The sequence below is a fragment of the Pseudopodoces humilis genome, chromosome 31, assembly GCF_049639895.1.
Source record: "Pseudopodoces humilis isolate 2021_Gansu_Grassland_sample_001 chromosome 31, ASM4963989v1, whole genome shotgun sequence".
In the NCBI taxonomy this organism is placed as follows: Eukaryota; Metazoa; Chordata; class Aves; order Passeriformes; family Paridae; genus Pseudopodoces; species Pseudopodoces humilis.
In genome coordinates this window covers 2,205,419-2,229,642 of record NC_142230.1, presented here as the reverse complement: position 1 = coordinate 2,229,642, position 24,224 = coordinate 2,205,419, and the positions used below count along the sequence as shown (strand labels likewise).

The following is a 24,224-nucleotide window of genomic DNA, read 5'->3' as shown; positions in this document are numbered from 1 at the left end:
AAATTCCAAAGCCAGGCTTGCTCTTGGAACTCACCGTGTTTTAGAAAGGAAAATGACATTCTCAATGCACAGCAAGTCCAAGAGAGGAGCAAAGTGGGAATTGGGAGTTTATTGAGCCTCTGCTGAAGGGTCTGACGTCAGGAGGCACAGCCTGTTCCCTCAGGACAGGAGCCTCACACCCAGCACGTTCCCTGCCGTGCCTTGGGACCGTCCTCGGCCGATCGGAACCTTCCACGCTATCGTTTACAAGGAGGGAGGGGAAGGGTTACAGGTGGAGTTTCGGGACCAGCTTGCAATGACCCCTCTTCCTGTCAGGCCAGGGAGTGCAGAGTCCTTCCTCCCACGAGCAGCCCTGTCCTGGGGCCTGGCTGATCTCCCAGAGGCCGGGACACACCGGACACAGCAGGTCACCCGGGATGCCAGCCAAAAAGCGGGACAGATGTGTCAGAATCCGTATTTGGCTTGGGTCTGCCGTCTGCTGAGCTTGTTTTCAGACCATGTGTTTTTCAGTTCCAGTTCTCTCTCCTTGGCCTGCAGAGATGGAGAGGATGCTGTTACCCTCTGTTTCAGTGACTCAGCAGCATTCCGGCCTCCTCTGGCCCCGCTCATGTGGATTATGGAGCCCTTCAGCCAGAAGCCTCGTTACAGGAGTTAGCACAATCATCCTGACAGAGGCCTGGATTAATTGGGATGCACAGGCATTTCATTCATGCTGAAAAGCAGCTTCTCGTGGGGACGGGCTCAGCAACCGCCTGCCAACCCTGGGGCAGAATCCAGGACAGGATCCCAGGGCCTCAGAACACACAGGAAGGGCAAAGCAAAGCTGAAAGCTTGGGACTGGGACCCCCTCAGGGCCAGGACTCACCTCTGGCCCACAGGGTCTCACCAGGACTCAGGGGGTTCTCGGGGACAGCCCCTGGTCCCCCGCTGCTGGAGGAGCAGCTCCACCACCCCAGCCTTGCGTTGCCAAGACCAAACCCGGGAATTCTGTCTGGATCAGCTCATACACCACGGGGAGGCCACTCACCTGATGGATCAGGTACGTGATCTGGTGTTTTCTCCTTTGCTGCCCTGTGGGCTGATCTCCTTTTTTCTGGAAAGCAGAAAGAGGTGAAGTGTTCAGCCCGGAGAGGTGCTTCCCTGGACAGCAAACCAAGACAAGGGCCTGCACACAGCCATCCCAAGCAGCATTTGTTCCCCATTAAAGTGCAGATTCCTTCGGCTGAAGCACTTCCTGGCTGGCCCTCCCCACCCACATACCATGTTCTGAGCAACTCTACTGGCCTCCCACACGTCATTATTTACCAGGTCTCTGTTCCCCTCCCTGGACACAGCTCCAGCTGATTTGGGCACTGATTTGGGCACTGAGCAGAGGCTCCAACCACAGCACTCGCCCTCCACCCCACCTTGCTGAATGACTTCATGGTCTTCTCCTCTGTCAAGGATTTGGTCAGCCACTGCTGGGCCCCGCTCAGCTGGTCGTCACCTTTGATGTCCACAAAGTTGATCTCTTCCCTCCCACGATTCCGCTTGCCTTGCAGACGCTTGAACTGAAAGATGAACACAAGAGCTGGAATTACACCCAACACTGACCTGACACAAGGCACAGCAACAGTTTTCCAGCCCAGGTTTTGATCTTTTGGAGAATTTTAGCTTGCTGTACATCTGAGTATCTAAAACTACTTGGCATGAAGGTTATCATCTCACTTTCCTATGCAGAAAACAGCATTTACTCCTGCTTCCAGGCTTGCTCAGGAGACCCTTGGAGTCCTGAGTTTCTCATTTTATAAGACCCACAGAAGAGCCTTAAGTTTTGCTGCCAACACATTCTGCACCAGCCAAGTGTGGCCACAGGACAAGGGCAGTGCCCATCCCCTGTGCTGGCACTGCTGAGGCACCTCCAACCCTGGGGTCAGTTTGGGCCCCTCATGACAACAAAGAGATTGAGGAGCTGGAGCGTGTCCAGAGAAGCAAATGAAGGTGGGGAAGGGGCTGGAGCACCAGGGGAGGCTAAGGGGGCTCAGCCTGGAGAAAAGGAGGCTCAGGGGGGACCTTGTGGTTTGGCACAACTCCCTGACTGAAGGGGGCACCCAGGGGAGTTCGGGCTCTGCTCCCAGGGACAGCCTCAAATTGTACCAGGGGAGGATTAGGTTGGATATAGGGAAAAATCCTACACCCAGAGGGTGCCCACAAGCTGCCCAAGGCAGTGATGAAGTCCCCACCCTCAGAAGGATTTAGAAGTCATGTGGATGTGGCACTTGGAGACATGGTTTAGTGGTGGCCTTGGCAGTGCTGGGGAATAGTTGCACCTGATGGTCTTGGAGGCCTTTTCCAACCTCAACAATTGATTCTATCCTGTATTTATCAGGCCTGCAGACCCAGCTGGAGCAGGAGCCCAGCAGACTGTGGGAAGGACTCCATACGTGTCCACAACACAGCTCGAGCCCCCCCAGGAAAAACCACCCAGCCCAAGCCACTGGAAACACAGGCTGTGCTGGGGGGCAGGACCGTGGCTGCAGCTCCTGTGTTCTGGCAGAGCTCAAAACCAAATTCCACAGGGGGACAGACAATGAAGTGCCAACCGCTTCGTCATCGATGAACGAGGAGTCGGTGCTCGTCTCCTGCGGCGGGGCCTGGGCTGGTTCCACCTCTGGGTAGTACCCACTGCTGTAGTAATCCTGGCAGGGAAAGGGAAAGCAGATTGTCATGAGAGCAATCCTGGAGTGACACCAAGCCATGGACTGCCCTGTGGGCTGATTCTGTCAGAGGAATGACCAGCAAATGATCTGAGGGACTTTTCACAACGGGTGGAGTGACAGGACAAGGGGGAATGGATCCCACTGCTGGAGGGCAGGGTTAAATAGGATATTGGGAAGGAGTTCTTCCCTGTGAGGGCAATGAGGCCCTGGCACAGGGTGCCCAGAGAAGCTGTGGCCACCCTATCCCTTGAAGTGCTCAATACCAGGCTGGACAGGGCTTGGAACAACCATGGATAGTGGAAAGTGTCCCTGTCCATGGCAGTGGCTGGGACTGGATGGGCTTTAAGGTCCCTTCCAACCCAAACCAATCCAGGATTCTATGAATTATTAGAAACAACCTGGGCTCAGACACCAGCTCCAGTGAGCCCTTACCCTGCACCCTCACACCCAGGGCATTTTCACAGGAGTGCAGCTGTCAAACATCTGTTCAGTGAAGAACATCTGGAGCTCTCACACCATAGGAATCAACTTGTGCCCAGTGCTGGATCCAGCTCAGGCTGGATTCCCTGCCCCGTGTCCCAGGTATGTCACACAGGCTGGATTCCCTGCCCCGTGTCCCAGGTATGTCACACAGGCTGGATTCCCTGCCCCGTGTCCCAGGTATGTCACACAGGCTGGATTCCCTGCCCCGTGTCCCAGGTATGTCACACAGGCTGGATTCCCTGCCCCGTGTCCCAGGTATGTCACACAGGCTGGATTCCCTGCCCCTTGCCCTAAGCAGCTCCCAAGGACTGCATTCCCTGCCCTGTGTCCCAGGCAGCTCACACGGGCTGGATTCCCAGGAGCAGCCAGTAACTTGAGTCACTCACTCAAGTACCCGTCCAGAGCCCCTCACTTCACCTCTGGCCAGTGAACCCACCTGGTAGTAGCCCCCGGGCTCGCCGTAGGCAGGGGGGAACTGGCCATAGGAGTGGCTGCCATAGTCCTCGCCAGGTTTGGGTGCCCAGCTGTGCTGAACTCCGCTGGAGCCCGCACCCGTCTTGAACTCCAGAGGGGCGTTAGCGGCCGCGTCCTGGAACTGGGGCTCCGGCTCTGTCCCGGGCGGGGGGTCCTCCGACCCCCCCGTGCCGGGGTACAGGTAGGGCTCGGCGCCCGCGGCACTGGGCTCGCTCCTGTCGGACAAGGAGAAGTAGTTCTCTGGCTGCACCTCCTCGTCGCTGTCCTCCTCCTCCTGGGTGATCTGTTTGGTTACCTGCAGCGCTGCGCTCTTGGCCGCGGCTTTGATCGCCGACGGGGACGGAGTTGTGGGCACGGCCGGCTTGGGCACCGGTTTGGCTTTGGAGGAAGAGCTTGGGGTCTTGGCAGGCTTGGAGTCGGAGGCGTTTTCTCCCGCTTTCCTGGAGAATGTGTAGGGCAGGAGTAACCGATTGGTCTCTTTCACTGTCATGTTTTTGGGCTGAGGAAGCAAAGCGGACAAGCCGGAGCCCTCGCTGCGTCCCTGGTGACATCCATGCAGGACAAATGTACCACAGGAAGAAAAGACTGAGGTTATTCGCTTTTCCTGACTTCCTGCCAATTATCCCCCCCAATTCTAACGCTTCTTGTGGGCTTCCTGCCGCTTGGCCACTCTGAATATGCTGCACAAGGGGGATTTTGAAGGGAAATGTGGTACTTGCAAATATCTGCCCAATTCCCAAATGAATGCCTCTTTTGCCAAGATTTAAATTGGTGAAATTGCCCAAAAGAAAAGGACTTGAAAACCCACAGGATTTCAGGAATTTCTACAAAGTGATCAGAGTGGATTATTTACACGAGTGGAAGCCCAAGACTGGTCACAATCAAACACTTTTTTCCGTGACAACTGTTTAACTAAGTGCCCTTGTTATTTACCTGAAGAGTATTTTTTTTCTTTGCTGGTTCATCTTCCTCTGAATCTGACTGAGAGAGAAAAGCAGAGCTCAGCACAACCTGAGATGCTAAACTAAAAAAGTTATGTTAATAAACCCCAGGAAAATAAACCCAAAGAGAGGGAAGAACTGCACAGCAGCAGATCAGGGCTTTCCTTCAGACAGACAATAACAGCTACTGAAGGGGAAGCACAAACCACACAGAGGGTGTAAAGCTCACTGGAGGGATACAAAGAATTGTTCCAAATAATGCTGAAATTGCTAAATATCCAGTTAAAATTTGAGTGGAAAGCCTGGCTGGCATCAGAAAAGGCCCTAAGTATCTTTATCATTTCATGGCTCCTCAGAGAACTTGGAAGAGGCAACCGGGATGGAGGGCTTGTGCCAGTTTACTGCCAAATAAGCAATAAACTGACTGAAAAATCTATCACCTGCACAACAAACAAAAAAACTTTTTTGGGCTACAAAGCCTTGCAGCTCCACATCATCAACTCATTAACTCCAGGAATAAAGAAGGGTGCAGATAATCTGGGTTTGGCTGCATTATGATTATAAATAAGGTTTCTATATCAGTTTAATTCTGCAAAGCGCTTTAGGATTAGGGCAGGCAGCCAGGACAAATCTCCCCGTGGATGACACAACAATAGATCCCGGTACCTCGGTGTGAAAGAGCGAGGGAAGAGACCCGCGGGGGGAGTTTTCACTCGAAAGGGCTCGAGCCGGGGGTTTGTTCCATACTCACATCCCCCTTGTGCAGCTCGGGCGCCGCGATCCGCACCGGCTCCGTCCTCTTCTTTGGCTTGGGGAGGCCCAAACCCGCCCCGGGGGAGGCAGCGGGGGGCGGGCTGAGGGGGGAGGCGGCGGTGGCGGCGTTCCTGGGGGGCGGCAGGAGGAGCCCCCTCGGCCGGGGGGACTCCGCGGCCCCGTCCCCGCTGGCGGCCGGCTCGGGGGGGCTCTCGGGCCCGGCCTGGCCCGGCGGGGCGCTGCCGAAGCCGCTCACAGTGGGCGGGGGGCCCATGAGGAACGACGGGGGCACCGCAGGGGCTCTGGGCGGGGGCAGCGCGGCGAAAAGCCCCCGGGACGAGGGCTGCTCGGCTGCGGCCGGGGGAGAATCGGCGGCTTCCTCCTCCTCGCCCGCAGGCTCCTCCGCATCGCTGTCCTCCTCGCTGCTGGCGTAGGCCACGAGGGACATGGCCCCGGGGAGGGCGGCCCTTCGCGGGCAGCAGTCGCTACGCGAGGCCGGGGATCCACCCTCCGCGCTAGGCCGCACCGCCGCCGCACCTTCAGCGCCCGCAGCGGGGAGGAAGGGGCGGGCGGGGCGAGGCTACGCCGCCATGGCGGCCCCTCCCCGTGCGGCGGCGGGGCCGCGGAGCGAGGCAAAGCGACGGCGGCGGCTCCGCGCTCCCGGTAATGGCTGCCGGCAGCGCCCTGCTGCCCGCGCTGTAGCGACGCCGGACTACAACTCCCGGCGTACCCCGCGAGCAGCGCTGGGCCCGCCTCCCTCTGTGCCCCGCCGCGAAGCACCACGGGAAATGTAGTCTGTGGTGCCACGCGGCGGGAGCCACGGGCAGGACCGGGACAGGGACCGGGACAAGGCCTGGGCACCGGCGGGACGCGGGAAAGCCTCTGGGGACGGAGTGGGACGGGGACGGGTAGGGGGACAAGGATGAAGACGAGGACGAGGAGGCGGGAGGGTCCGACCCACCCCCGCCAGGCCAGTGGATTCATTGCCAAACCGAGCCCTGAGCCGGGACTGCAGCTCCCGGTGTGTCCCCGGTGCAGCGGCACTGCGGGACACGGGCCGGGGGTCAGGGGAGCTCTCCCTGCCTTCCATCCTTTCATCCCGGGGCACGATCGGTGCTGCCAGCCCCAGCAGAAGCTGCTGGAGTGGGATGCAGGAGGCCTGGCCAGGAGCTGGTTTATCCCTCCGGGACTTTGCTGATTTTCGGTTTGACGCCTTTGACCTCCTTCTGGCTTGTTCTGGCCTTAATAAGCAGTGAGCTGGGCTCGAATTTGGGTCCCCAACACCAAGGGAAGCGATTTGCAGAGCTGCTCTGAAGTACCAGCACAAGTAATTAAAGCAAAATGGAGATAAATGAGGAGCGTATCCTGAACCCTCTGTCATTTGGAACGGTGTGAAATCCAGCCAACATGCCCTGTCCCACCCCTCCTGGCCTGTTCTGGAGAGCTGAGGAGTGTTAAAAATACAGTATTAAAAATAGGCATTGAGGCCTTGGGGAGCGGGAGGGACAGGCACGGGAGGATTCCAGGAGCTGGGCTACACAAGTTACGTTTTCCCCCACTCCTTACACGGCTGTGACCTGTGAGGGCAAAGCCAAGCAGTCCCACAAGGACACTGAGGAGGACGGGGAGGAGAAGGAAGGTGTCCCTGTGGCCACAGGACCAGCACGGCTCACAGAAAGTCCCGTCTGTAGCAGCCTCTCTTCAGGAAACCCTTTCTCTGAGAATTTGGGTTCCATATCCAGCAGTAACATCAAGACTTTGTTGTGACATACAAATCACACTGGAAGACTGAAGTCCCATCACAACCCAAAGGGTGTCAAAGCCCTTTCCTTTCACATCTCCACCAATCCACTCTACAAATCCAAAGGAAAGCAAAATGGAGATTTTTTTTTTTTTTGTGCCATTGTGGCTGTCACTTCCCCATTGAAACACCCTTTGTACTCATAGCTTGGGCTGGAAGTGACCATGAAAATCATCCTGGGGATTGGTTGGGAATCTTCCTGGCAGATTTTTTTCCACTCCTTCCTAAGTGTCCAGGCTTGTAAATTTTTTGGATTTAGGAAAGGGAAATGGGTGATGCCCTTAGAAGCAGAGTGGTTCAACCACCCCAAGCTGTAATACGAGGCAGCCCTCATCCTCTGCTGGGGAAAATCAACAAGGACTCTGGCAGAGAGAGGAGAGACCCAGTTTAAACAAGGTCTGGCTCCTGCTGTGGAGAAAGAGGGAGGAATCCTTGTTTCCCTCAGCATTTGTCCATTTTTCCATTGCAGGTGGAGATTCCTTGAGACTGGTCTCACCCCCAGGCAGTAAGATCTTGCTGTCAGCTGTGACCCTGTGGATTATTTATTTGTGTTACTTTGAAGCTTGTTAGGAGAAATTAAGCCAAGGAAAGCACACGGGGATGGAAAAAAAAAGAGCCCAGCCCAGGAACCCCGACTGCCAGGTCAGGGTGGAGGTTCTAGTCTTGTAAACTATTTAATCTGTATTTAATTTAATCCCAGGTGTTTGGTTGGGCCCAACAGGGACAGCAGCACCCAGCTTCGGTCTGAAGTGGGGACCAAGGTGACAATTCATTTACTGCCCTGGTGACTTTGTCACCCTGTAACCCCACACTGAGGCTGCCTAGGGCCCAAACCTCCTCCCCAGGCATCCAGAGATTTCCCGTGTGTCCTGAGCGATCCCAGCTCCAGCCCAGGCTCTGCAGGACAGAGGGGAACTCTGCGGGGTTCTAAGGAAAAACTCCTTTTTCTGTTGGGGTGAATGGGGCAGTTTGGCCAAAAGGACCCTGAGTGGGCACCAAATGCTCCCAATCCTTGCTTTTATCTCTTTTCAAAGGCTGACCTCCCTCTTCTATCACGTATTCAGCTACAGCCATGATGTGGGATTTTAAGGATTCTCGTACACTGGGTTAACATCATTTTACACTGGGTTTAGGCTGGTTTTGCATTGGTTTGCACATTTTGCACTGTTTTACAGTGGTTTCACTGTATGTCATGTTACAGCAATTTTGCAGTGCTTTAACATAGGTTTACGCTGGTTTGATACTGTCTCACACTGCTTTTGCACTGTTTTGCATTGTTTTAAAACCAGTTTTGCACTGTTTTACATAGTTTTAAGCCAATTTTGCACTGTTCTACGTGATTTTATGCCAGTTTTGCACTGTTTCACAGGGGTTTACACCATTTTGGTGCTGTTTTACACCTGTTTTTCATTGTTTCACATTATAGTTTTGCACCGTTTTATGTGTTTCTACACCATTTTACTGCTGTTTTACACCGATTTTTCACCGTCTTACACTGGTTTCGCAGGGGTTTACGCCCGTTTTCCGCTGTTTTACACGGATTTTGCTGTAACACCGGATTTGCACCGCTTCTACACCGGACGCCTCCATTTCCAGGCGGGGCGTCCCTCTGGTGTCACCCCGAGCTGGCGTTCCCATCGCGGCTGGAAGCATCCACACCCCCTCCAGGGCCAACCTGCAGCCGGTTTTTGCACATTTTGGGCTCCGCTGGCGTTTTTTGGGGGCCGGCTCGGCGCCGTGGGCGGGCTGTGGGTGTGAGCGCCCAGGCAGCGCTGCCGAGCCCGCGAGCTCCGAGCGCATCCACCGGGAGGAGGAGGAGAGGAGGAGGAGGAGGAGGAGGAGGAAGGGGAAGGGTGGGGGGGGGGGGTGGCGGAGGGAGGGAGCAATTGAATTTCAAACACATACAACCGCATGGGGCTTGGGCCCTCCGCCGCTGCGCCGCGCCGCCGCTGACCCCGCGGCCGCCGCCGCCGCCCCCCGCCCGGGGTCCGCGCCGGGGGGGCAGGGCAGCCGCTGCCTCCCCCCTCGGATTAGGGGGGGGGTGTTTTTTTTGTCGGGGTTTCTTTTTTTTTTTTTTTTTTTTTTTTTTTTTTTCCTTTTTTTTTTTTTTTTTTTGGCTAATCCCTGCCTCGCCGGGTTTTGCCTCCGCAACTTCATCCCTAACCCCCTCCTCCCCTCCCCCACCCCCCGTCCGCTCCCCCGGTCCCGGGAGGAGCCGCAAGCCAAGATGTCCCGGTCCAACCGGCAGAAGGAATACAAATGCGGGGACCTGGTCTTCGCCAAGATGAAGGGTTACCCGCACTGGCCTGCCCGGGTAAGGAGCTGGGGAAGGGCTGTGGGGGGCGATGGGACCCCCGGTGCCCCCCCGGTGCTCTCTCCGGTGCTCCCCGTTGCATAACGCGGGCGGCCGAGGTGCCCCGGGGGATGGGGGGAGGGGGCGCACCGGGGTCAGGCTGCCCCCGTGGGACGGCGGGGGGTGTGATGACACTGGGGTCAGGCTCCGAGCCCCCCCGGTCCCTTTCCACCGGGGCCGGGGTCCAACTTTGCCGGCACCTTATGTAAGGCCGGGCCCGGCGGACTCGGGGGTTACTCGGTACCGAGGCTCGGGGAGGCGCTTTCGGGACATTTCGTTGGGCTTGGGGGGGATTTCATGTGTTGGAAACAACATCCCGGGCTCCTCCCGGGGCCCTTTTTGTGCTGTTTATTCATTTCTCTCCCGGGGGGTCACGGGTGGAGACCGCGTGGCTTCTGCCACCGCGTGGGAGTGGGGACCCCGCTCGGGCCGGCCCCGGTGACCGGGGCCGCATCCAGCACCGGAGCACGAGGCTGGGCCAGCCCGGGGTGAGCCCCTCCCCGGGGTGACCCCTCCCGGCTCCCGGGGGGTCCCTGTTCCACGTGGGGCCGCACCACGACGCCCTTCCCGCTCCATTGCGGGACCCCGGGGAGGGGCCGGGCTGCCGGGCCCGCGCTTCACCGATGATCTGGGGGAGCCCGGGGGGGGGGGTCCAGCCGAACCCCCCCGCCCTGACCTCGCCGGCAGGTCCCCGAGCGTGTCCCCCGGCTCTTCGTGGCCTTACCTCTTGCCACGGGTGCCGGAGAGGTGCCAGCGCTCGCCGGGAGTTTGGCTTTAGAAAAATCGATAGAATTATTGAGGACTTAGGACGGGGAGAAGGGGGGGCCGTGCATACGGGGAGGGCGCGGGGGGGTCGAGGCTCCGCCACTGCCCCCCGGCTCTCTCCAGCCCTCCAGGGCCCTGGGGGGCCGTGCCGTGAGCCCGGGACCCCTGGGATGAAACCCAAAGCCTTCAGGGCCGGATCCCCGGCCGGGGGCCGTGGGCAGCTCTGGCTACACAACACGGCGCTGGTTATTTTTAAGCGGTTGATGATGCAGTTTAAAATTTCCTTGGAGTGTTCCCCCCACACGCACACACACACACACACACTCCCCGGCCTTGCTGCAAAGGGCACTGGGGCTGCCTGGAAACCCCAAATCGAGCGGAAAAGGGGAGGAATGGGGCGGTGGGCTTTAAAGGCCGAGGATCCCACCCCCCCCATCCCCTCCTCCTTCCCCTCCCGGATTTGAATAACTTTTGTTTGGTTTGTCGGGTTCTGGCGGGGAGGCCGGGAGGGGGTTGGGAGCCGTTCGGATTTGGCACTGGCCTCCCAACGCGCATTTGAAAGCGGCTTTGCGAGGAGGAGCCAGAGGGATCCCTGGGAGCCCGGCGCCTGCTTCCACCGCCGCCCGCCTTTCCCCCGCAGCCTCTCTCCGGGGGACAGCGATGCTCCCCCTGCCCGCTGCCCCATCCTCCTCCTCCCATCCCATCCCATCGCAGCTCGCTTCCCGAGCAGCCGCTGGCCCGGGTGCCCCGCCGGGGGTGACGCCGGGTCGGGGCTCGCAAAGCCGGGCTCAGCTCCCGGGGACCGAATTAGCGCCTGAGCGCGCCCGGGCCCGCTCGGGTTTCACACCCCGCTCATCTCCTGGTTTCGCCGCCACCATCATGGCAGGAGCGTTTCGGGGCTGCTGGGACAGGCAGGGAGCAGGTTTTCCCCCTCTGGAAGCAGGGGGAGGTTGGGTTCCCCAAGCCCAGGGATGCTGGTTGATCGCGCGGGGGGGGGGGGTTTGGAGTGCAGCCCTCCCCACCGTGACTAATCGGTCAGGGTGAAGCAGGCAGGGCTTGCCCGTGACTAATCAGGTGCTGTGATGAAACGTTACCCGGCCACGCGTGGCGTTTGCTGGGATATTTGTTTCCAACCAGGTGTGGCTGGAGCAGAGAGATACCGGAAGAAATGGAGGGGGGAGCTGGCAGCACTGCGGGGCAGGGGTTGTTTCCCTGACCCATTCCCTGGGGATGGTACCTGGCACCATCCCCCAACACCAACAGCTCGGCCCCTGCCTCCAGTGGAAGCCTCTCCCTGAGAGGAGCAGCGTTAAACAGAGGGGAAACTGAGGCATGCGAGTGGGGAGATGAGTTGCTGGCACCTAGAAGATGATGCTTGCCTCCCTCTTCCCCTCACCCCTTTCTCTGCAGGGTCCCTTATGCCGGACCCTCATTGTCACCTGCCCGTTTGTGCTTCCCTGCTGCTGTGGCCAGATCCGCTGATCTTTCATACAGAGCTCTGGGACAGCATGGGAGGACGTCAGGGGACGAAGCAGCAGCACCACGCTGGGGATCCTGGCACCACTGACATCCCCTTCCTGAGCATCTCCTGCTCCCATGGCTGTGCGGTGGGGCCAGGATCCTGCTGGCCATACCCTCTGGAGCAGGGTAATTTGCTGCCCATTGCCAGGCTGCTGCTGGGATGGGGCCCAGGGATGGCCCCAGGGCTGAGGAGAGCCCTGGGGAGTGCGTGGGTGGTTCACCCATGGGACTCAGGGATGCTACAAGCCCCCCACCCGGTGCATGTGACCCACATGAGTTAATTCCATGAATTCCCCTTCCTGACAGTCAGCTCCTCGCTGCCAGCCGTGTCCTGAAGTGGGGAAACTGAGGCAGGGAGGGGGCTGGGAGCAGCCCCCATGGCCAGTGCAGGGCAGGCTGCACAGCTGTGCTCCATGGACCAGTTGCAAAGGTGAAGAGCAGAGGTTGGGGGCAGAGTCCAGTGCGGGGCTACGTGCCTGTCCCTCCCCTGCCACGCTCCAGAGCTCCCCCTCCCAGGGGAGCTGTCCCAGCCCATTTTCGGATCCCCCCCAGGCCCTGGATGCAGGTCCCTGGGCAGGGCCGGGCTGTGACACCGGTGCCATTCGCAGGAGCTGGCAGGGCACAGAAATGGGCACCGTGGACTTTACCCGGGCACTGCAGCCCTGTCTCCCCCCACTGCCACTGTCCAGCAGGGACAGACAAACAGACATGGGGCGTGACAGTGCCACGAGCCCTGGGCCCCCTTCATGGGGCACTTTGGGCAGCCCAGGGGTTTTGGGTGGGTTTGCACGCGCCGGTGCTATCAGTGTCCCCAATGGGGAGTCACCCATCTGTCCCGTGTCCCCACACCCCAGTCCCCGCCTGCCCATGCAGATAGAGCCACCACGTCCTCTTGGGGTGCAGGAGGGGCTGATAAAGGGCCGGTGCTGGCAGGAATGGGCTGTGCAGGGAATCCCACTGTCAGGGGGATCTCAGCTGTCCCCCGAGCCCCTCAGTTCATGGGCTGGGGACACAATTCCACAGGGCAGCCAGCCCTGGACCTGCTGCCCGTGCCTCTGCATGCCTTTCCTTGGGGAAGGACATTTGGGAACTTGCTCTGGGAATGGTGCAGCTGGGGAATCTCCATCAGGGTCCTGGCACTGCCAGGGGCTATGGGGTCCCTGTCCAAGCCCAGGGGGTGTCTGGGTTCCGTGTCCTTGCTCAGGGCCTCTAGGGCTGATGGGGCCTTGGCCACATTGTCCCGGGAGTGACCTGCAGGAACGTGGCCTGCGGGAAGCGCCATCCCCGGTGGGGCTGGGCTGGGCTGGGCTGGGCTGGGCTGGGCTGGGCTGGTGGCCTCCCCTCTGAGTCACACCATCCCCTCCTCCGCCTTCGGTGCCACGCAGGGATGGAGCTGCTGCTCCCAGCTGCCACCATGGGCCAGGGTCCCGCTGGGGACTGCTGCAAGGGCTGGACTGACCTTTGCTCTGCTGGGGACCGTCCCTGCTCCTGGAATGTCCCCAAGCCTGTGAGGAACGGGCAGCATTGGGGCATGACAATGCCAGTAGCCCCAGGGCGCTGGGTGGGAGCACTTCACCAATCCTGAAACGCCCCCTGGATCCTGATGCAGGGCGGCCTGCATGCCCCAAACCACGTTTGGGCAGTGGGGATGGCACAAAGGCACATCCCACCCAGGAGTGGGACATCACACCGACCATCCACCACCTGGTGCCTGTGCAGAGCCTTCCCAGTGTCCCATCCCTTCCATCTGCCCCTGGGGCTGTGCCAGCACTGCCCCTCGGCACAGGGGCAAGCGTTAGTTCCACTCCCAGCTCTGGGAGGGAAATCAGGAGGAACTCTTGGCCAGGTCCACCCTGTCACAACACCCCAGCCCTGCTGGCTGGGGAAACTGAGGCTCAGTAAGCTGTGGGGGTCATGGTGACTTAGGAAAGGTTGTGCCATGAGTCAGCAGAGTGCTGGCAATGGGACCCAGCATCCCGGCCATCTGCGCTGGCACCTTCCAGCCCAGTGACGTGCTGGCACCTGCCCCAAGACCCCCACCCGCATCCTCCTTCAGCTCCTTCCACCTCCCTTTGAGGTTTTCTCAGGGAATTTATGGCTGCTGGCTGCAGGGGGGGTTATTTTTAGATGCTATAAAAAGCAGCCGGAGTTGCTTTCGCTCCGTTCCCGCTTGGCGCCTCGGGATTATTCACGCTCGGTGGAGCAGCACCTGCCCGTGGGCTTGACACCGGCTGCTGCTTGACCCCGCAGCCCTTGCCAGGCTGTCCCCTTGTCTGGTGACCCCGTTCTGGCCAGGGTGTCCCAGCAGCAGGGTGGTGTCCCCCAAGGCACCCCAATCCCCAGGCTGGGACCTGTGGCCCCACTGGCACCGCTGGTAGTGCCTGAATTTGCTGAGTGTGTCTGAGCTGGTCTAGACAAGAGCTTAAGGGAGGAGGGCCTGGGAGAAGGGGAGCACCGCTGGTCCCCACACCAGTGGGCACAAAAACTGGTTCTGCTGATCACTTCTTGCCAGCACTGTCTCCGGATGGTGGGTGAGTTCCCAAGGAGTCGCATTTTCCTTTCCTGAGCAGTGCCCATCAATAGGACACTGGAAGGGGATGATGTCCTGGGGTCTGAGAAGCCCTAGGGGTCTCTGCCCTCTCCTCTCACCCTGTCCTTCGTGTCACACAGATTGATGAGATGCCAGAAGCTGCAGTCAAATCCTCCTCCAATAAGTACCAAGTCTTCTTCTTCGGGACCCACGAAACGTGAGTGGCAGCTTGAGCTTACAGGGTGGGTGGGAAAAGTGAGATTCCCCTCTCTCCCACCCCTCACTGTTTTCCCCTGGCACAGGGCATTCCTGGGGCCCAAAGACCTCTTCCCCTACGAGGAGTGCAAGGAGAAGTTTGGAAAACCCAACAAGCGGAAAGGGTTCAGCGAAGGTTTGTGGGAGATTGAGAACAACCCCACGGTCAAAGCCTCCGGTTACCAGGTGAGTCATGAGCTGTGGGGCCTCCATCCCACCTCTCCCCCCATTCCTCCTTCCTGGGTGCCCTCTGTGACCCCCCTCCCCGTTGCCAAAGCCCACCCAGAAGAAGAGCTGCCCCGAGGCGGCCGAGCGGGAGCCGCAGGGAGACGGGGAGAAGAAAGGCAACGCGGAGGGGAGCAGCGATGAGGAGGGGAAGCTGGTGATCGACGAGCAGTCCAAGGAGAAGAACGAGAAAGCCGGGATCAAGAGGAAAGCAGAAGATGCTTTGGAGGTACTGGGTGGGCCCCTGGGGATGGGGATGTGGGTGACTGGGGCTGACCTGAGCTCCCCCTGCCCAGGACTCCCCCAAACGCCCCAAGGATTCGGAGGGGCAGGAAGGGGACAAGAAGGTGGACAACGAAGAGGCCCCCAAGGAGGAGCCCAAAGCCAACCCGAGCGAAGGGGAGAAGAACAGTGACACTGCCGACGCACCAGACACCAACGAAGCCAAGCAGGAGGGCAAGGAGGAGGTCAGAGACCACAAGGAGAGGTGAGGGTGGTGCAGTGACCCCTGTCCCCACAGCCCCCAGGGCATCCCTGGCACCACAGGGTCTGACTGAGAACCTGGGTCTCTTCTTGGCCTCCACAGCCTGTAGCGGCTTCCCCGGCGAGCTGATCCTTCCCTGCCGGCTCCTGGGTGCTGCCCCGCGTCGCCCACGCCGGCTCGTCGCGTCCGGAGCTCTGGACGAGAGAAACCACCCCAAAATGAAATTTCAAAAGGAAAAAAAAAAGAAAAAAAAACTACAAAAAGAGAGAGGAATGGCAGAGCAGACCGGTACTGACCCCGAGTGCTCCGTGCCTGCCCTGCCGTGGGCGCACGCTTTGTATTAGTGATTCCTCGGGGCTGAGCAGTTGATTTGAAATAAAAGCGAATCTTGCCTTTTTAAAGCGCTTGTAGGCCCTGGGTGAGCCCCTGGGGACTAACCTAGCCCCAGGACCCCCCTGCATGGGTGGTTTTGGGGCCCTTTGGGCTGCCCAGAGAGGTGGGGCTGCCAGAGTCCCTCTGGCAGCTCTGGAGCACATGGACCAGGGGGAGAGATGGAGCTGGGGCAGGGAAAGCCAGGGGAGAGTTTTGGAGGGGAGCTAAAATAGGAACTACAGAATCATACAATGCCCTGAGCTGGAAGGGACACAGAAGGATCAAATCTTACTCCTGGCACTGCACACAAGACCTCAAAATCCCAGCATCCAAGAGCATTGTCTAAACACTCCTTGACTTCTAGGATCATGAAATCACAGAATATCCTGAGCTGGAAGGGATGCACAGGGATCATCGAGCCCTGGCCTTGCACAGGACACCCCCAGATGCCCCCAAATCCCATTGTCCTAGAGTGTTGTCCAAGCACTCAACTTCTATCCTGGAATAGTGGAATATCCTGAGCAGGGAGGGACCTGCCAGGATCATCGAGTCCAGCTCTGTGCCCTGCACAGGACACCCCAAAATCGCATCCTGTGCCCAAGGCCCTTGTCCAAATGCTCCTTGAGCTGTGGCAGGCTTGTGGCCGTGACCATTCTCTGGGCACCCTGTTCCACACGCACCACCCAGCGAGGAGAGCCCAGCCCGGGGGAATGTGCCCGTGCCCGGCTCTCTGCAGAGGGGACAGCAGCGACCCTCCCCTGCCCCAGGGCCAGCCCCGGGTACAGGGAGGGCAGGGGCAGAAAATGGAGCCGTGGCCGGGCGCCAGCTTCGGCGGGACTACAGCTCCCGACAGCCGCTCCACGGTGTGCCGGAGCGCCGCGGGAGCTGCGGCGGGGCTGGAGGACCGGAGGGGCGGGGGACACCGGGGGCGGCGGGACTACAGCTCCCGGCGTGCCCCGCGCCAGGACAACGGCTCCCGGCGTGCCCCGCGCCAGGACAGCGGCTCCCGGCGTGCCCCGCGCCAGGACAACGGCTCCCGGCGTGCCCCGCGCCAGGACCACGGCTCCCGGCGTGCCCTGCGGCGGGCACCACCTCCGCGGCCTCCGCAGCGCTCCCAGGCGGGGCCGCGCGCCACAGCAGCGCCGCGTCTGGGCATGCGCTGAGTCGGGCCACGCCCACCCAGAGCGTAGCCACGCCCACCCAGCGATTGGCCACGCCCCCCCGGAGCGCGGGAGCGGCGCGGGTCCCGCAGGTGAGCGGGGTCGGGGTCCGGGACCTCTGTGGGGGCTCTGCGGGGCCCTTTCTGGGGTACCGGGGGGGTTTGCCGGGGCTTGGGGCCCTTTGGGGGTGTCCGGGGTTCTGCCGGACGCCTGGGGGTCGTTTCCCAGGGGGGTGTGCTGTGCGGGACCCTGGATTCCCTTAGGCTGGTGGTGGGGCTCTGCGGGTTCTCTTTGGGACTGCGGGGGGACTTCGCGACATCCACGGGGCCCTTCGGGGATGGAGGCGGCTCTGCCGGTGTCCGTGTGCCCTTTGGGGGGATGGCATTTGTGGGACCCCTGGGTCCTCTTTGATGGGGTGCTCTCCCCGTCTGTGGGACGCCCGTGTTCCCCTTTGGGGAAAGGGAAAAGTGTCTGTGTGACTCCTTGGTTTTCTTCGGGGAGCGGGGGGCTCTACAGGTCCCCTTTCGGTGCTTTGCAGGACACCCCTTTGGGTGGGGGGCTGCCCTGTGGGATCCCTGGCTCCCTTTTCTGGGGGGGCTGATGTGCCAGACGCTTTGATCCCCTTCAGCGGGGGCTCTCAGGGCCCGGGTGGGTGGGGGTGGCTCCTCCTTGGTGGTGGGTGGGCTCTGCCGGACCCCTGCATCTCGCCCAGCCCCACATAACCCTGGGGAGCATCCCCAGGGGGTTCAGTGGCCCCCCTGACCTCCAAGTCCCCAGCACCATGCGGCTGTCGGCGCTGCTGAGCGCGGCACGGCCGCGGCTGCCCCCGGGGTACCGGCACGGGCTGTGGCCCCCCGACTCCATGGCAGCCCGGCTCCGCAACCCCCCGGGGCAGCGCCGCCGCAAGGTCTTTGTGGAACCCGTCGCCAAGGACGACTGGAAGGTGTTTAAGGGTGACACGGTGAGGCTCCCTCTCCCCGGGTTCCCCCCTGGCTGGCAGCGGGGCTGGGGGTCCCAGCTGTGCCCCTCTCTCCACCGCAGGTCCAGGTGCTGGCCGGGAAGGATGCGGGGAAGCAGGGGATGGTCACCCAGGTGGTGCAAGCCCGCAACTGGGTGGTGGTGGAAGGACTGAACACGGTGAGGCTGGAGCAGGGAGGGCTGGAGGGGGCTGTGAGGAGGCCGGGGAGGCCACGGGCTGTCAGTGACCCCCCCCGTGCCCTCGCAGCACTATCGCTACATCAACCGCACAGCCAAGTACTCCGGGACCTACATCACCAGCGAGGCACCGCTGCTGCTCAGCCAGATCTGCCTGGTGGACCCCGAGGACCGGTAACGGCCTGGGGGGGAGCTGAGGGAACCCCAGTGCTGCCCCCCACCTCAGTCCTGCCCCCTGCCAACGCTGTGTGCCCACAGGAAGCCGACAGAGGTGGAGTGGCGCTACACGGAGGAGGGCGAGCGTGTCCGCGTGTCGCTGCGCAGCGGCCGCATCCTGCCCGTGCCCCCCCAGCCACGCCAGGACGGCGTCGTCCCCGAGCAGTGGGTGGGTGAGTGCCACGGCAGCAGAGGCTGGGGGGATGTCCCGGGGGGACACAGGGAGTCAGCGCTGTCCCCCCGCCCGCACAGATGGCCCCAAGGACACGTCGGAGGAGGATGCGCTGGCCAAGACGTACCGGCCATCCCTGAAGACCTTCGAGGAGGAGATCATGGATGCCATGGGGATCGTGGAGACACGCCGGGCCAAGAAATCCTACTGGTATTAACTGGGGGAGCTGGAAGCCCCCAGAAGCTGGGCTCTGCAATAAACACCTCTCTTGATTTTCTGTGTTAGTAGCGTGCAGTGTTTTTGGAGCAGCACGGACTCACTCACACCCAAACCATACAAATCCTGGCTTTATTGTGCTCTGTGCCCAGGGCTGTGGGGGCTCTGCCCCACTCTGGGGGACTCTGCTTCCCCCAGGTCCTCATCCTTGCTGCTGTCTGTGTCCTCGCTGCTGTCCTCACTGTCCCTGTCCAGCCCGGCCAGCACTGTGGCCAGCGGGGTCCGTGCAGCCACCAGCACCAGGTTCCGCGGAGAGAACCGGGGGTTGAAGAGGGGCACAAGGGCACAGTGGAAACCTGGGAAAAAGGCAAAGGAGAGTCCCGAGAGCGGAGTGAGGGGTCCAGAGAGAGAGGAAACAGAAGAGGGGTTGGATCACCCTGGCAGCCCTGCCCACGCCCACCTTGCTCCCGCAGGTAGAGCAGACGGTCAAGCAGGATGAGGGTCTCCACAGCAGGTGCCAGAAGCTGCCCCAGGGTGCAGAATGCCACCACCTTGTGCTGCTGCTCCAGCATGGCCCCCACGGCCTCCGAGTCCAGCGGAACCCCCGCTGGGTCCAGTCCCGCAAGGGGCAGCCCCAGGTGGGCGTATCTGTCATGAAAGGGGGCAGGGGAGTCCCAGGCAGGACTCTCCCCTCCCCAAACTCACTGCAGGGCCAGGAGGGGACACAGAAGAGTGTCCCTACTCCCCAAACTCATAAGGAGAGTTCCAGAAAAGGATCCTCCATCCCCAAACCCAGGGAGGGCCAGCAGATTGTCCCAGAAAGGGGTCCCACCTCCCCAGACTCACTGGGGACCACCAGGGGATGCAGAAGAGGGTCCCCCCGCCCAAACTCACTGGGAGAAGCTGAGGGTATGTGCCTTCCTGCCTGGCTGCAGGCCCAGGTGCCTCTTGGCGGGGTCAGCGGTGCAGATGAGGCTCTCGAGCACGGCGCGGTAGCAGTGGGCTCGCAGCTGGGGGCTGCCCCCGCGCAGCCGCCTCTCGAACTCCTCCAGCGCGTGGCACGCGGCCTCCCGTGCGCGGTAGGACAGCTGGTGGCCCGGCAGCGCGGCCACCGAGGTGCTCAGGGGGTAGCCCGTGGGGCAGCCGGGGGGCTGCGGGCCGGTTGACAGCTTCATGTAGCAGCAGCCCACCAAGGCCACGGCAGCCACGGCGGGGCTGCGGGCGAAGTGGCTCAGCAGGGCCGGGCTGAGGTCCCCGCAGGCGTCGGGCCCCGTCACCAGCACCCGCCCCCCGGCCTCAGAGCCCCCCGGGCCCCCCAGCGGGTTCCTGGCAGCGGGGCCGGGTCCTGGGGGGTCGGGGGGCAGGAGCTCTCCCCAGGGAGCTGCGGGGTCCAGGCGCCCGGCCACGTGCTGCGGGGCCCGGGGGGTGAGGGGGCGCGGGGGGAGCCTCCCGTGCCCCCTGGCTTTCCCCAGCTCCTGCAGCAGCTCCCGGTCGAAGCGCTCAGCCAGGCCCACCAGGCGGCCGTCGCTCTCCACTGCAGTGACCGACAGGCCCAGGCCAAAGGCCAGGAACCGGGAAAGGTGGCCCTGTGGAGGGACACAAGCTCAGCTCGGGTGGGGGGATCCCCTGGGACCCCTCGGTGTCCCCCGCTCTTACCTGCCCTGCTCCGATATCCACCACGCGCTCGCAGCCGGTGGCCCGGCTCAGCCGCTGCAGCAGCTGTGGGGAACGGAGGCTGTTAGGGGGGCTGGGGGGACTCGGGAGGTCTCAGGGGATGGGGAGGGGCACCCACCTTGCCCAGGCGCTGGATCTCGTGCTGCTTTTTGGGCTTGACGTGGCGGCGGAGCAGCGGGTGCAGGCGGGAGCTCTGGCACGGGGGGCGCGGGGACCCTGCCGGGCACCACCGAGGGAAGGCAAGGGCCCGGGCAGCGGCGGCAAAGGCCAGGAGGGACAAGGGCCAGGCAGCCCCCGGGCCCCCGCGGCCCCCCAGGAGCCCGGCCAGCTGCGCAGGGCTGGCGCTGGCCAGAGCGGGCTGCCAGGCCGGGGGCAGCTGTGCCCACAGACCCTCGGTGAAGAAATCCTGAGGGGAGAGGGGTCAGCGTGGAGAACACAGCCCGGGGGGGCACGGCCCGGGGACAGCTTGGGGACACTCACAATGACGAAGGCGTCGAGCAGGGGCCGGTAGAGCATCAGGAGGCGGATGATGTCAGCGGCCCGCCGCTGCTCCCGGGAGTGCCGCACGTGTGGGGGGCTCTGGGGCGCCATGGCAGCTCCTGGGGGCAGCGGGGATCAGCCCTGGCACTCCCACATCACCCAGAGCTCACTCCCTCCCCGGCTCTGCCCATCCCGTTCAGCCATATGACGTCATATGCCACGCCATGAGACATCACCCCTCTCGCAATGACGTCACGCAGCTGTGACACCCCCCGGAGCCACCACATCACCCCGGGGCATCACTCACCCCCGAGCACCCGTGACGTCACCGGGCCGGCCGGGACACCGGGCATGTCGCCGATGTCCCGCGACGTCGCTTTGACGTCACCAGTTACGTCACGGAGCCGTCGCGGCCGCGCGCGCGCTGCTCAGCGCACCTCGCCGCCGAGTTCCCGCCGCGGCGCGCGCGGATAACGTCACTTCCGGTACCGTGCACACCGCGTGTCTAACGGGAACTTCCGGTTCCGGGAGGCGCCGGTGAAGGGGGTGGGGGTGGGAGCGGGGGTCTCCGGGGGTCTCCGGGGGTCTCCGGGGGTCGGTGCCGGCACTCCCGGGTGTCGGGGATCCCCGGGGCCCAGCCGCCTCTCCGCACCGCAGCGCCCCCGGCCCCGTGCCGCCATGGACGATTTGATCCTCAACTTGGACTTCTCCGCCCCCGAAAGCCGCCCGAAGAAGAAGCCGGGGAACCAGAAGCACCAGAGCTTCGTGCGGCGGCGGCGAGAGCTGGAGCGCCGCGGGGTCCTGCGGCAGAAGCAGCTCCCGGCGGCACCGGGCGGGCCCCGGCGGGCTCCGGGACGGGGGTCGGGGAGGAGCGGGGGCGGCCCCGGGAAGCCTCGCTCGGGCCGGCCCGGGTCGTGCCCCAAAGAGAACGGCCCTGCCGCCGCCCCCCGATGCACCCCGGACTCCCAGAACGGCCACACCGGGACCTCAAGGACCAAGGGGAAGGCTCGGGGGGCGGCTCGGGACTCCGCCAAAGCTGTCGGAGCCCCCCCGGCATCCCAGAAGGGCTCCGCTGGAACCGGTGCTCCCGCTAGCAGCAAGGGGAAGGCTCGGGGGGCGGCTCGGGGCACCCCCACGGCCGGCGGTGCCCCCCCGGCGCCCCCCAAGCTCGTGGCCATAGACTGTGAGATGGTGGGCACGGGCCCCGGCGGGCGCACGAGCTCCCTGGCCCGCTGCAGCATCGTCACGTACGAGGGTGATGTGGTGTACGATCAGTACGTGCGGCCCGAGGCTCCCATCGTGGATTACCGGACCCGCTGGAGCGGGATCCGCCGGCAGCACATGGCCAGAGCCGTGCCCTTCCGCAGGGCGCAGCAGCAGGTGCGGGGGGAGCTCGGGGAGGGAGCGGGGCCGGGCTCTGCTGCTCCGAGGGGAGGGATTGTCCCCACGGCTCTGCCCCGTGGGGCACGGGGGCCTCAACCCCCCCCTCTCGTGCAGGTGCTGCGGATCCTCGCCGGGAAGGTGGTGGTCGGCCACGCCATCCACAACGACTTCAAGGCTCTGCAGTACTCCCATCCCAAAGCTCTGACCCGGGACACGGCGCAGATGCCGCTGCTGAACCGCCGGGCTGGCTTCCCGGAGAACACGGCCATCTCCCTCAAGCGCCTCACCAAGGCTCTGCTGAACCAGGACATCCAGGTACCGCGGCAGGGAGACGCTGGGGAGGGAAGTGCCATCCCTGGGAATGGATCCAAGGAACCCTGAATGCTGCCAGCCCTGGAGCAAGGCAGCCCCGTGCCTCAGTTTCCCTGGAAAGCAGCCAGTGGGAGGGGGGGACCTTCAGCTCAAACCCTGCAGCCTGGGGGACTTTTCCTTCTCTATCTCCCTCGCTATCTGTGCACACCCCACAGCACTGCCTGCAGCTCCCCAGTTTTCTCCTTATCCCTAAGTCTGCCTGTACTCCCCTGAGCTCCCCACATCCCCCTAAAGCTTCCCTTACCCCCAAATCTGCCTGTGCCCTCCCCAAATCTGCCTGCGCCCTCCCCAAATCTGCCTGTGCCCTCCCCAAATCTGCCTGTGCCCTCCCCAAATCTGCCTGTGCCCTCCCCAAATCTGCCTGTGCCCTCCCCAAATCTGCCTGCGCCCTCCCCAAATCTGCCTGTGCCCTCCCCAAATCTGCCTGCACCCCCAATTCCCCACAGCTACTTGCACTCCCTCATCTCCTTGGAGCTGCCTACGTGCCCTGATCGCCACACGTTCCCCCACCTGATCCACCTGTCCCCCCAAATTTTCCTGCACACCCTCATCTCCATGTATCCCCCCCACCCTTGCGTGCACTGCCCCACAGCTGCCTGCACCCCCTAATCTCTCCACAATTCTGGCTGCCCCCCAAAATGGGAGCTGTGGTGACTTGTGTCTGTCCCCACAGGTAGGGAAAAGCGGCCATTCCTCGGTGGAGGATGCCCGAGCCACCATGGAGCTCTACAAGGTGGTGGAGGAGGAGTGGGAGCAGCACCTGCGGCAGAACCCGAAGCAGAAGTGACGCTCTGGGGGCTCAAAGTGACACCCCCAGCCTGGTCCTGCCTCTGGGGGAACCCAGAGTGACACCCCCAGCCTGGTCCTGCCTCTGGGGGAACCCAGAGTGATGCCCCCAGGCCTGGTCCTGCCCCTTGGGGCTCCTGTGGCTGCTGAGAGGCTGCCCCAGTCCGTGGATGACGAGGAGCAGGGTGTGACATCCCCCAGGCTGATGTGCCTTGTCCCGCCCTGTTCTCGCCAGGATTTGGGGAGGGACTGGGACGGTGCCTTCCCCAAGAGGGGTCTCTGGGATCCTGCGCCCCCCAGACACTTCGGGGCTGCTGCTGGTCCTGATCTGGGAGCGACACTGGGGCATCCTGAGCACAGCCCCCATCGCTGGGGCTTTGGGAATGGAGCGGGCTCCTTCCTCTTGCCAAAACTACCTCTGGCAGCTGCCCGTGCGCCCCGGGCCGCAGTGTAGGAGTGGGTGGGACTCGGATCCCTCTGGAAAGTCCCCACTTTGCTCCGGGAGCTGCTTGGGTCGGTGGTTGAGTTCCACCTACCTCGTTGTGCAGAGGGCAGGACAAACCCGGGCGTGGGGAGCAGCCCCGTGTGCCTGCCCGAGCCCCCAGTGCTGCCCCGGGGAGTCCCCCCGGATCCGGCCCGGGGACACCCCCGGCACCGGAGGGCGGCCTTACCCCGCAGGCGCCGGAGCCCGACGGGAACCGCTTTGAACTGAAACGTTTATGTGCAAAATCCTAATTAAAAAAAAAAAAAATAAAAAATTAAAGAGCTGTAACCTTCGGCGGGGGTGTGGAGGAGCCTCCGGCCCCGGTGGGCGGGAGGGGGGGGTCCCTTGCCGGGCCGAGGTCACCCGGAACCCTCCGACATCTGCGTCCCGGGGGCTCTTCCTCCCCCTCCTCTTCATGCCAAGGACGAGCTGGCCCCTTCCCCGGCTCTGGGCACCCCCCGGCACCCCTT

General features: G+C 62.4%; 5 protein-coding genes across 5 annotated transcripts; 3 read left to right on the top strand and 2 right to left on the bottom strand.

Moving 5' to 3' along the window:
- Positions 1–90: 90 nt before the first annotated feature.
- PRCC (proline rich mitotic checkpoint control factor) lies at positions 91–6,041 on the bottom strand. The gene is made up of 7 exons (XM_005532280.3): positions 5,349–6,041; positions 4,590–4,637; positions 3,619–4,197; positions 2,583–2,678; positions 1,407–1,550; positions 1,028–1,093; positions 91–531 (listed from the first exon to the last, which is right to left on the bottom strand). The coding sequence occupies exons 1-7, from the start codon at positions 5,796–5,798 to the stop codon at positions 445–447; spliced, it is 1,470 nt and encodes a 489-aa protein (XP_005532337.1). The 5' UTR covers positions 5,799–6,041; the 3' UTR covers positions 91–444.
- A 3,266-nt stretch (positions 6,042–9,307) lies between these two features.
- HDGF (heparin binding growth factor) lies at positions 9,308–15,685 on the top strand. Its single transcript, XM_005532366.3, has 6 exons — positions 9,308–9,465; positions 14,461–14,537; positions 14,623–14,761; positions 14,853–15,029; positions 15,097–15,287; positions 15,387–15,685. Exons 1-6 carry the CDS (start codon positions 9,379–9,381, stop codon positions 15,391–15,393), a joined length of 678 nt encoding a protein of 225 aa, XP_005532423.1. The 5' UTR covers positions 9,308–9,378; the 3' UTR covers positions 15,394–15,685.
- A 1,070-nt stretch (positions 15,686–16,755) lies between these two features.
- MRPL24 (mitochondrial ribosomal protein L24) lies at positions 16,756–18,636 on the top strand. The gene is made up of 6 exons (XM_088068659.1): positions 16,756–16,908; positions 17,594–17,777; positions 17,858–17,953; positions 18,042–18,145; positions 18,230–18,360; positions 18,440–18,636. Exons 2-6 carry the CDS (start codon positions 17,598–17,600, stop codon positions 18,574–18,576), a joined length of 648 nt encoding a protein of 215 aa, XP_087924785.1. The 5' UTR covers positions 16,756–16,908; positions 17,594–17,597; the 3' UTR covers positions 18,577–18,636.
- Positions 18,637–18,688: 52 nt separating this feature from the next.
- Positions 18,689–21,180, bottom strand: METTL25B (methyltransferase like 25B). The gene is made up of 7 exons (XM_005532367.3): positions 21,037–21,180; positions 20,730–20,848; positions 20,368–20,655; positions 20,232–20,294; positions 19,470–20,161; positions 19,036–19,223; positions 18,689–18,931 (listed from the first exon to the last, which is right to left on the bottom strand). Exons 1-7 carry the CDS (start codon positions 21,080–21,082, stop codon positions 18,708–18,710), a joined length of 1,620 nt encoding a protein of 539 aa, XP_005532424.2. The 5' UTR covers positions 21,083–21,180; the 3' UTR covers positions 18,689–18,707.
- A 121-nt stretch (positions 21,181–21,301) lies between these two features.
- Positions 21,302–24,022, top strand: ISG20L2 (interferon stimulated exonuclease gene 20 like 2). Its single transcript, XM_005532368.3, has 3 exons — positions 21,302–22,109; positions 22,227–22,427; positions 23,158–24,022. Exons 1-3 carry the CDS (start codon positions 21,408–21,410, stop codon positions 23,269–23,271), a joined length of 1,017 nt encoding a protein of 338 aa, XP_005532425.1. The 5' UTR covers positions 21,302–21,407; the 3' UTR covers positions 23,272–24,022.
- Positions 24,023–24,224: the final 202 nt, after the last annotated feature.